Source organism: Lactuca virosa, chromosome 7 (assembly GCF_052849685.1).
Source record: "Lactuca virosa cultivar CGN04683 chromosome 7, Lactuca_virosa_CGN04683_v6, whole genome shotgun sequence".
Classification (NCBI taxonomy): domain Eukaryota; kingdom Viridiplantae; phylum Streptophyta; class Magnoliopsida; order Asterales; family Asteraceae; genus Lactuca; species Lactuca virosa.
In genome coordinates, this window is record NC_136432.1 from 119,352,788 (window position 1) to 119,364,636 (window position 11,849).

At 37.6% G+C, this 11,849-nt stretch overlaps 1 protein-coding gene across 1 annotated transcript; it reads right to left on the reverse strand.

Annotated features, from left to right (window-relative positions):
* Positions 1-9,962: 9,962 nt before the first annotated feature.
* LOC145124236 (xyloglucan endotransglucosylase protein 7-like) lies at positions 9,963-11,378 on the reverse strand. Its single transcript, XM_079059504.1, has 3 exons — positions 10,978-11,378; positions 10,679-10,875; positions 9,963-10,464 (listed from the first exon to the last, which is right to left on the reverse strand). The coding sequence occupies exons 1-3, from the start codon at positions 11,260-11,262 to the stop codon at positions 10,092-10,094; spliced, it is 855 nt and encodes a 284-aa protein (XP_078915630.1). The 5' UTR covers positions 11,263-11,378; the 3' UTR covers positions 9,963-10,091.
* Between the last annotated feature and the right edge of the window lie 471 nt (positions 11,379-11,849).

Consider the following 11,849-nt stretch of genomic DNA (forward strand, 5'->3'; position numbering starts at 1 on the left):
GTCTTCATTGATGACATCTTGGTTTACTCCAAGACCCAAGAGCAGCATGAGGAGCACCCGAGGGAGGTGCTGGAGACATTAAGGAAGGATAGACTTTTCGCAAAGTTCTCTAAGTGTGAGTTTTGGATGCGTGAGGTGTAGTTTCTGGGGCACCTTGTCAACCAAAACAGTATTCTGGTCGATCCGGCCAAGATAGAGGCCGTGATGCAGTGGGAGATTCCGAGGTCTCCAACTGAGATTCAGAGTTTCCTGGGTCTAGCGGGTTATTACCGGAGATTTATTCAGGACTTCTCTAAGATCGCTGTTCCCTTGACCCGACTGACCAAGAAGTCGGTGACCTTCTGCTGGGGGCCTGAGCAGCAGGCAGCCTTCGAGACTCTCAGATAGCGGTTATGCGAGGCACCGATCCTGACTTTGCTAGAGGGAGTTGATGACTTTGTGGTGTACTGTGACGCTTCGATCACAGGCTTGGGAGCGGTATTGATGCAGCGGGGTCACGTGATAGCTAATGCCTCGAGGCAGTTGAAGCCTCACGAGGCCAACTATCCTACGCATGATTTAGAGCTGGGGGCTGTGGTTTTCGCCCTTAATATTTGGCGACATTACCTATATGGGGTCTGTTGTATAATTTACACGGACCACAAGAGTTTGAGGTACCTCATGGAGCAGCCAAACCTGAACATGAGGCAGCGTCGGTGGTTAGATGTGGTGAAGTATTGCGACTGTGAGATCCTTTACCACCCGGGAAAGGCCAATGTGGTGGCCGACGCCCTGAGCTGAAAGGCAGTGGTGACCCCGATTCGAGACATCCGTCTGAGGATGACAATGATTACTCCATTGCTGGAGCAGATCAGAGAGGCGTAGGTTGACGGCCTGAAGGAGGAGCGCCGGAAGTGCGAGCGGATCATAGACCAGGTGGCCTCCTTTGATTATGATAGTCGTGGGCTGTTGACCCTACATGGGAGGGTCTGGGTACCGTACTGGGGTGGATTACGGCAGATTTTGATGGACGAGGCCCACAAGTCCAGGTTCTCCATCCATCTCGGGGCGACGAAGATGTACAAAGATCTTCGTCTTGATTACTGGTGGCCCAGCATGAAGCGGGATGTAGCCTGGTACATTGAGAGATGCTTGAACTGCAGGAAGGTCAAGGCAGAACACTAGAGGCCCCACGGAAAGATGCAACGGTTATACATTCCCGTGTGGAAGTGGGAAGATATCACTATGGACTTCATCACGAAGCTTCCCAAGACCGCATGCGGAGTAGATTCGATATGGGTCACTGTGGATCGGTTGACCAAGAGTGCTCATTTTATCCTGATCCAGGAGAGCATATCGACCGAGAAGCTGGCCGGGATTTACATGCGGGACATAGTGGTACAACATGGAGTGCCTGTCTCGGTGGTGTTAGACCGAGATGTTCGTTTCACTTCCAGATTTTGGAAGCGGTTTCATGACGAGATGGGTACTCGTCTTCACTTCAGCACCGCTTTCCACCCCCAAACGAACAGACAGAGCGAGAGGACGATTCAGAATCTCGAGGACATGCTACGCACATGTGTCTTGGATTTCGGTGTCAGTTGGGATACATATCTTCTGTTAGCAGAATTTTCGTATAACAACAGTTACCATGCCAGCATAGACCGACCTCCATTCGAGATGCTCTACGGGGGGGAATGTAGGACCCCAATCTGTTGGGGCGATGTCGGTCAGAGATTCATGGGGAGTACTGAGGTAGTACTCAAGACTATAGAGCGTATCCAACAGGTCCGGAGCAGGCTCCAGACTGCTCAGAGTCGGAAGATGAGCTACGTTGACAAGCGACGTAAAGACTTGGAGTTTCAGGTGGGCGATATGGTCCTCCTGAAGGTGTCACCTTGTAAAGATTTCATCCGGTTTCGGAAGCGGGGCAAGCTAGGCCCCACGTATATCGGCCCTTTCAGGAGTTTAGCCTGAGTGGGTAAGGTGGCGTACATATTGGATCTTCCAGCGGAGCTCAGCCAAATCCACAACATTTTCCATGTTTCCCAGCTACAGAAGTGCTTAATGAATGACTCAGCGGTTGTGCCTCTAGAGGACATTCAGGTTGATGACAGCCTGAATTACATCGAGAGACTAGTAGCTATTCTCAATAAGAAGACGAAGGAGTTAAGGATGAAGAGGGTGGAGATGGTGAAGGTGCAGTGGCAGCACCGCATGGGTTTAGAGTGGACTTGGGAGCCAGAGGAGGAGATGAGGGAGCATTACCCGAAGTTGTTTCCAGATGCAGCAGACTTGGAGGATGAAGTCTAAGTCAAGTGGGGGAGAATTGCAACGCCTGATTTCTGGTATGCATTTAATTATAATTTATTTATTTTTGTAGAGCTACTCAAAGAGTTGGGAGCCCCAGACTTGTCGAGTAGAAACGGGATTTGACTCGGGGTTTTAAGCAGTCTACTCGACGAGTTGAGAGCCCTCAAATCGGCGAGTAGGTCTGCTAGAATGAAACCCTAATTTCGGGGTTTTGCACCCTATAAGCATCTTAATCCCCACCCCTCAGCTTCATTTACATCCTCCAAGTCTCAAACCCTAATCCACGAAACCCTAGTGCTTTGCTTGAGATAGTGAGCCATTTTGAGTGATCTTTGTGTGTTTTTGAAGCTTGTGGAAGAAGAGAAAGCTAGAGGGCTCAAGAGGGAAAGAGTAGATCCAAAGACTACACATCATTTGCTACATTTTCGGGTAAGCAAGTCCCAACCTTGCTCAATGGTTTCTTTGATCTCTTCTTTTCATCTTTATGAGGGTTTTGGTCCAAGTATGCTAGCATGTGAAGGATGGACGACCCAAGTGGGTATTCTTCCAGATCTAGGATCTTGAAGGACTATTATGGTATAAATGTGCAAACTTTATGCCATATGAGTCCCCATGCAAGCCATAGAGTGTCATTTTGGCCCTTTTTAGCCCAAAAGGTCATGCATGGAAGTAAAGTCTGAGACTTTACGTGTTCATTTGGTATCTAGGACTTAGATATCGGTTTTCATGCTTTGAGTTGGAGTAATAAGGCTTTTGGACAAAGATTTATGCCCTAAGGAACTAAGGTTTTAGCTAAACCCATTAAGATGGGTTATTAGCGGGTAAAATTGGAAACTTTACCCCTAAAAGGGGCATTTCCAGTGTATAGATGAAGTTTGGACTTTGGATCTGAGAGTAGAGGCTTAATCTGTTAAGATGGCCAAACAGACAGAGGAACTCGTCGAGTCCATAAGAGAACTCGATGAGTTGGGTCGTGTTGTCCCATTTCAGCTTAAGATAGAACTCGGTGAGTCTGTGAAGGGACTCGACGAGTTGATTCGCTAAATCGCGACTATGAGCAACCCGATAGAACTCGATGAGTCGGGGGGACGACTCGGCGAGTTGGGTCGCGATTTCAGGACTGTTGAGTTAAAGAACTCAGCGAGTTGATAGGTCGATTCGGCTAGTTGGTCAACCCAAAATGTTGACTTTGACCAGAACATTGACTTTGACCTGGGATAAAATGGTCATTTTACCCTTAGAATAATTATCAATTTTTGACTAAGTGCTTATTATGATGATGATAGTCGGGGTGTCGATTGGAGCAGCCATCAGAGATTCCTCACATGAGATTTCAGTAGTAAGCTTGAGAGGTGAGTTTTCCTCCAGTAGGAACGGGTCTAAGGCACCAATGCTGGCCCATTTATGTATGTTAGTGTATGCCGGACTTAGGTCCGATGCCGGGGCTTGCCCGATGTAGATTATATGATTCCGAACTTCGGTCCAATGCCGGGGAAAGCCCGAGGAAGGATTTGTATGCTTGATGTCTTCGTGATTCTTGCATGTGTTTGTTTATATGTTTTGGACTTTGGTCCGATGACGGGGCAAGCCCGAGGAATGTTTAGTTATATGTTATGTGTTGTGTGTTCCAGACTTCGGTCCGATGTCGGGGCAAAACCCGAGGGAGGATTTAGCTTATATGTTTATGTTATATGCTTGTTCGTATGTGATATGTATACCGGACTTCGGTCTGATACCGGGTGGGGCCCGATGCTAGACTTCGGTCCGATGCCGGGCGGGGCCCGATGTAGTGGGAAAGGCCCAATGTATGGCATTATGTGATTATGTGTATAGTATGTGGTAGTTTGGGTAGACTCACTAAGCTTCGTGCTTATAGTTTTCAGTTTTGGTTTTCGGTACTTCCGGTAGCAAGGGGAAGAGCTCGGACTGATTGTAGTGCACACACCATTGATTTAGCCTGGGATGTTTAGACTCTAATATTTGGCACATGATTTTGATACAATATTTTATTATTATGATGATTTGAGATACATTACTTATATTTTTATGAGATGACAAATGGTATTTATGGTTTTTATAAATAACCAAAACGAAATTTTTGGACAGTATTTTTAGGATGTTTCAATCCCCCTCAAGAGTTGACACTTAGACAAATGATGGAGACAGATGTTACTCACACGCCTCTTAGTATTATTTATCCCGCAAACCGCCGAGGGATTGAGTTGAATTAAAGTTTCATACATCAACTCACCAAGTTCCATGGTTTGGATAGAGAAGATCCTCAAAGGCATTTGAACTCCTTTCATATGATATGTGTTAGTATGTTGCCTGAACATGTGACATTAGATGATTTCAAGCTAACTGCTTTCCTGCTCACCTTGGAAGATAAAGCTCGAGAGTGGTTATTCAACTTACCACCAAGATCTATTCACGCATGGGAAGAGTTACTCAAAGCCATCAATAGTAAAATACTGAAAAAAGTAAAAGTAATATTCTAATGGTATTATGAATACATATACCTGATTGAAGAATAAATGTTGGAAGAATATATCTAACTGAAGACTAAACACTGGAAGAACTAGTTATCTTTTGATCCTATGGATAATAACATGGGCTCATAAACCATGATCAAATTATCTTCTCCATGTGTTTTAGTTATTTAATTTCCTTTAGATGTATCAAACATTTATGCTTTATTTGTCCTTCTCTTGTTTTGGAAACGAATAGTCTATCATAACATATCTCATAATAAGCCTTCCTATTATCCTTGACATTTGGGGTCAGATTAGGTATACTAATACTAATCACCTTATCAACCATGGGTAACTGGTTTTCTTCTTCTTGACCCTTCTATTCATGATAGCAAATATATGGGAGTATGAGTTGGAATATCTATGATTTGCCATGTTAGTTCCAAAAGGAAACCTCAACATACCATGCAACTCCTTCATGGATATTTCAAGGTTGTCCTAACAAATCATAGTGAAATAATCATATATACATGTCAACGAGTTAACTAACCTTAGTTAATTCCGTTTTATTTCAAAATGTCGTTATACAATGTATACTTGATAATTTCTCTTTTTAATAGATTATAATGCAGTGGTTTGGAGGAACCTCCAAGAAGAGTTTTTACCTAAGGCATTATCTTTCCTTTAGTTTATGATAACTATTCCCAAACTACGAATTTTGACAATGTTGATTATCCTAATAGCTTATCCTTTCAAAGGTTTTATAGCAGTAGATTTTAGTAGATATGATTATAGACACCATTCAATATAAATTTCCATTATACTTAGTTTTATTAATCCTTATAAAATAATTACCCTAAATAAAATTATTTAACAAGACTAGGATCCATGATGTGTATAGAATCGTTGTAAAGACACCACAAAGTTATTTAGGTAGGCAATACTATTTGCCAATTTCAGTCACTATGAAATTCCTAGATCTTTGAGATTCATTAACTGTTAATGACATATTAATCTCAGATTATGATCATCTCAAATTCTATGACGCGGTCGTCGTGGATCAGAAAAAAATGGTGAATCAGCCATGCAAAAATGCACGATCTCCGACTCAAGTTACGCTTGAGATTTTTTAATTCCATATAGTTCTCAACTATACTCTCAAATTAATGTGTCGGTTAACCACATGAGCTCCATCAACATATTATAAAGAGAATGTGCATATTTCATGGGAAACATTCGATTCACGTTTTTTTAATAAATTGGATTTTGCTTTATACTATTAAGTTGATACTTTTAACTTGAACAATTATCCTATCAAACACTTTCGGTAACTCCACTCTCAAAATGAAAATAGGCGGTAGGTATGGTAAGGTATGGGCTTTTAAAACCGACCTCAACAGGAAACAAATGGACATCTTTAAACCTCTTTTATAGCATTAGAAGGATGAACCTAGTCTTGGGTCAATTGATATTGTTGTATTAAACATGTGATGACACATGTTATAAATAGTGTAATACCTATAGTAATCATGCTATTATATAAATTTAAACCTTTTAAATTTAAGACTTATCTTTAAATATTCAAATTTAATTCTCTATTAAATAATACTAAAAGTTTTAATTCAAATTAAATATTTAATTTTAAATATTATTTAAACATTGTTTAAAAATTTAAATTAAACAAAATATTCAAATTCAAATCCAATTTAAATAATACTTAAGGCAAGAGGTTATCCGAAAATTAGAAAACCATCGGATTTGCTTCCCTTGTTGCACAAGTTAGGAAACTTGTCAACCAAGTAGGGTTACAAAACAAACCCCAATAATAAAATTTTGCAGGGCACGACGCGCCTTTCGGGATTTCAAATTTTGTTGATCGATTCAAGGTTTACATGTTATGGCTATTAAACCCTAACTTAGGGCACAAGGAATGATTAACCACAAAAAGTGAAATATAAAATTCACACCTTTCTAAAACCCTAAATCAAAACCTTGTCAAATATGATTTAAGCAATTATAATGATTAAGCAGTGCTATAACAATAACCTAATGATTTTAACACCACTGGTGGGTTTCTTAACATTCTGTACACACTAGTTATGGCAACGGAAGCAATATAAAACCCATGTGTACATGCATCTTAAAGGATATAGGTTTATTCTATTATAGCAACCTACTTGTGAAAAACAACAGAAGAATTACTAATATCTTTATGCTCTTGATCTTCTTGATCTTCTAGAAGTCTCCTTGACTGAGATTTGGTTATAGCCACCTAGGCTTTGGATGGGGAGGACCATAATATGAATCCCTCTAATGGTGAAAAATCAAGCCAATGTGAAAGGAAAATGAGAATCCTAGCACCCTATTTATAGCCTTGGAATCCCTCTAATGGAAAAAAATCAAGCAAACCTTGCATACAAATCACCCTTATGACTAACACTGTTAATACATCCTGTTAAGTGATTGTGAATGACAAAAATACCCTTTCTTTTTTGTACACAAATAGTCCTTATGACTTCCCTATCTCTCTCTCTCTCTCACACCACACATACACATACACACACACACATACACACACACACACACACTCTCTCTCTCTCTCTCGCCCTCTCTCTCTCTCAAGAACGATTGTGGGTCAAAATCTTTTCAAATCTTATTCAACTTTAGCCTCTTATTTTTTCTTACCACCCTCGAATCGCATCATAGATCTTACACCGAACTCTACCATCTAGGGTTCTTGATGAAATCTTACTCCTGAACTGAATTTACTAGTGCTCAAGCTTCTACTATTAAAGTTGTAGAACATTGTTTACAAGAGACGAATTGATAGCTGCAATGCAAGAGAAGAGCCTTTAGCAAAGAAAGAAACAAATGCAGGATGGTAGTAGCTCATCAGATCAGATCTGATACAAAGTGTTTCCATCGGACATCCATGTAGCTACCTGAATAGTTTTAGAAATCAGTCGGTGAACTCCTCCATGATCATGAGATGAGATCGAACCAAAAATCATGAGATAATATTTAATCTTGTTGTTTAGTCTTTTGCAAATGAAGGAGATACCACAGAAATACCCTTATTTGAGTTACAATCTTATGTCGATTACATTGAAAAATAATTTAACCAGGATCGAAATCCCTTTCGATTTTATGAAATTTGTTCACCTTTGAAAGACTTGATATATCCACAAATAAACTTTTGGGTCCCATTCCTTCCTCTATGTTTTCACTATTATCTATTCAGTATCTTGATTTAGGCAACAATCAATTCAGTGGAGCATTAGCTGCAAACTTAACATGAAACAAAAATCTAGGGTTTGTTGTAGATGTTTCTAATATTCTTTTAATCTAATACATGATCCTGTTCTTTTGATTTAACTTCTTTGAGCCATGGATATGGCGATCCCGTTACATGTGAAATTAACATTGATGGGAAGGTTTGGACGGGTATTGAAGTCATAGATGATGATCCATCATCTTGAAATTAGATAGTGGGTGGTGGTGGTGGTGGTGAGTGGAAAAGTGATTGCAATAGCTGGTGGTGGGCGGTGAGCGGTCACATTTGTGTGTATTTTCTTGATTATATTTGGATTTTATATAAATAATTAAAAAAATAAAAACAAAGGGTATTTTTGTCATTTCACAAAACTTAACAAAATCTGTTAACAAAGTTAGTTATAAGGACCGGTTGTATGCAAGGTTTGCTCCGTAGGGAATATCCATGCAAAATAGGTTTCATAAGGATTATTTTATGGACAAACGAAAAACCTAAATGACCATCTGTGAAATTAAGTCTAAGTTAAAACATATATTTAGGATTTTATATGTATTTATGCCTATTATATATATATATATATATATATATATATATATATATATATATATATATATATATATATATGTGTGTGATGCAGTTTTCTGCATATATTAATTATATTTTCTGCATTTATATAAGATATTAATTTGTATTTTATTTTAAAATTAAAAAAAAAACAATAACGATAACGTCAATATGGATGACAAAAGCATTAGCGACGACTTGTTAAACACAAGCGACGACATTATCATCGACATGTCAATATTGGTGATGTCATTTTGTGGCGACATTTGTAGGTAATAATTTTCTTATTTCTTGTAGTGAATATAAACCATTGAGCCCAATTTTATTTTTTTTGTACATATAACGATTTAGCCTAATTTTATTTTTTTATTTTAATTATGAAACGACTAACATACCGTTTAAATCCTATTCTTAAACTACATCTTTTGTTCGCAATGAGACTTAACCCTCAACCCCTTAGGTGAGAAACACCTATTCAACACCTTAATACCGCTATCAAATACTTTTTGGTAATTTACTTTAAATCAGTAAATATTGTATTCATTAAATAGCTTAATAAATTCGGAATTAAATCATTAAATATTGTATTCTAGCCCAGTGGTATCAGGTGGTCACCTCCCTTCTTGAGGTCGAGAGTTCAAGTCCCGTGGTGGACATAAGTGGAATTAGGTGTTAATTTAGGAGTACATTATAATATTTGTATTTGCCGGTTCAAAAAAAAAAACTTTTTAACACTTTGAATATAAATTCGGATTAATTAAGCAATACCAGAAAAATACTTTTAACACTTTTGAAATTTAGACTTTACAACCCGTCTTATTTTCACCAGTTCGATAATCTCAAAGCTACATTTTTCCCGAATAATCATATCACAAAAACACAGAAACTTATCATCTTATTCGTCTAATTTAATACTCAAATAACTTACATAATTTATTACCCGTCAAAAAGCCAAATGTTGCAATACCCTCCTGAAACATGTTTATGAATTAGAATATTTAAAGCAATTCATTAAAAAGTAATTTGAAAGAGATTTATGTTCTCAGTTATGATCTATCAATCTATCTAATTTCATTTAGAAGAAAGAGGACACGGAGGATGGGTAGTTGGTATTACTTGTGTAGTGAGTTGTTAAAGGGATTGTATGTTATAACCTTACAATCCAAAATGTCCTTTTCAATTCATCACGCACAAGCCTACAAACACAATTGCAAGATAATCTCTCGGCAATTGTCGTGACAGATATATTTGTGGTTGTGTTTAGATTTGTTTCTTTTATTTGTAAACAGATGAATTTAAACACAAATATAATCAATACCATATTACGATCATGACTTCTAAGTCAACATGAGTGATCGGTATCATTTAAAATAACTTGATGATATAAACTTATGTGTCACTATCCTTATATTATATTTACATCAAATTATATTTGAAAATATGTGATATTTACATATACTCTTTATTTCTCGATCATTTCATCAGCTTTTTCATGTGTATTTGCATTCACTAGGAACCCCTTGAGGAAATCGTTTGGTATCAGTGCAATAGTTATAAATCATGTACTTCATTTGCACCGATTTCAGTTTTTCTAAACTTGAGCTATTCAAGGATTCTGTTATCCATGCCTCGTGAGAACATGAAGACGAAGAAGGTTGTTCGCATACTTGTATCCCAAAATTTCTATAGGATGCAGTAAAGGGTGCTTGGGTCCAATCTGTCTTCACAAGACCGCCTCTCGTTGCCCAATCCTCAGCGTCCCAAAGACTAGAGAAGATCCACATCGGTTGTTTATTAGGGAAAGTAATATTGTACGTTTCCAAATTCTTGAATTGTCTTATGGGAGTTCCATCAACAAACCATCTGCATTGAGTGCAAGTAACTAAAGTAAAACGATCATAAAATTAAGTAAACAAACTTATATTATGTATGAAAATTTGTACCAAAAAAACACCATTTGGCCATCAATTTTTTTATTGTTTCCAATACATATTTGTATTCCTAAAAGTGTTTTGTGACGTCATGTGTGTCACATCCAAACCATAAGATGTTAAGAGTCGAGATAAAGAAATCATACATGATGTTTTCAGGGTTCCATAAGATAGAGTAAGTATGAAAATCCATAGTGGGGTCAAACCAAAGATAAAATTGTTGCTCTCTATTGCCTGTTCCTTGAACGAAAACATTGGTATGAAGAATATACGGATCTCCACTAAGGTTACCAAGAAATTCAAAATCAATCTCGTCATGATCAGTTGACCCGAGAGAAGACAACTGCAAACAAACCAATTTTATTAGTATTCCACAAACTTCACCTCCTCATTTTATTCAAAAAAGTAGAAGACGATAAATTAAAGACAAAAAGAAACTATATACATAAAATGAAGTGACAGTGCCAGCAGAATTGCCAGGAACGAGTTTCATCTGCATATCGATCTTTCCAAACAAATATTGGTTCTTGGACTTAAACCCTGATCCAGAAGCCTTATCTAGTGATAACGTGAGTAGTTGACCGTTATCCAAGATCTTCCCTCGTCCATCTCCCCATGTGATGTCGAATTCTTGGCTGAAGTTTCCAGTGGTTGTTGATGCCTTCGTATTCATCATAAGAAAGGAAACAACTATCGAGATTATCACAGCTTTTCGAGCCATATATAACATTTTTGGTCTTATGAATAGAAAACAAGTTTTTTCTTTTTGTGGTGTTGCTTATGAAGTTAATATATGATGTATAGATTTTATATAGTAATGGGGCTACAAGGGTGATTAATGAGAGATGTGTGAATGAAAGACCACTTGAGGAGTTGGGGGTGTAAGATGAAGTGGTTGAGAAAAATACATGGGGGCTTGGTTAAGGAATATCATTTTCTTTCAATCATTTAATTATAATTTTACATCAAAATTACATAATTATCTTTTGCATGTGACTATATTTACAACTTGATGATCCTGATTTAAATGTAAAATTTACAACTTCATGATCTTGATTTAAATATACAATATTCTTTTTTATTAAACGTTATTATTAAAAATCCTCAAATTGTCAAACATCTTGAATTATGTCAAAATATAATTTTTTAATAAGATAAAAATTATTTTGATATTAATTTTGGTAGAAAGACAAATTTAGACAAAACAAGAGGTTTTCAGTATTAGCTATTAACTAACATTTTTTGCAGGTGGCACTGTAAAATTGGTTTTTTAGATTCTCATATAACTTAATTTTGTAACTTTCATACAATCGTTTG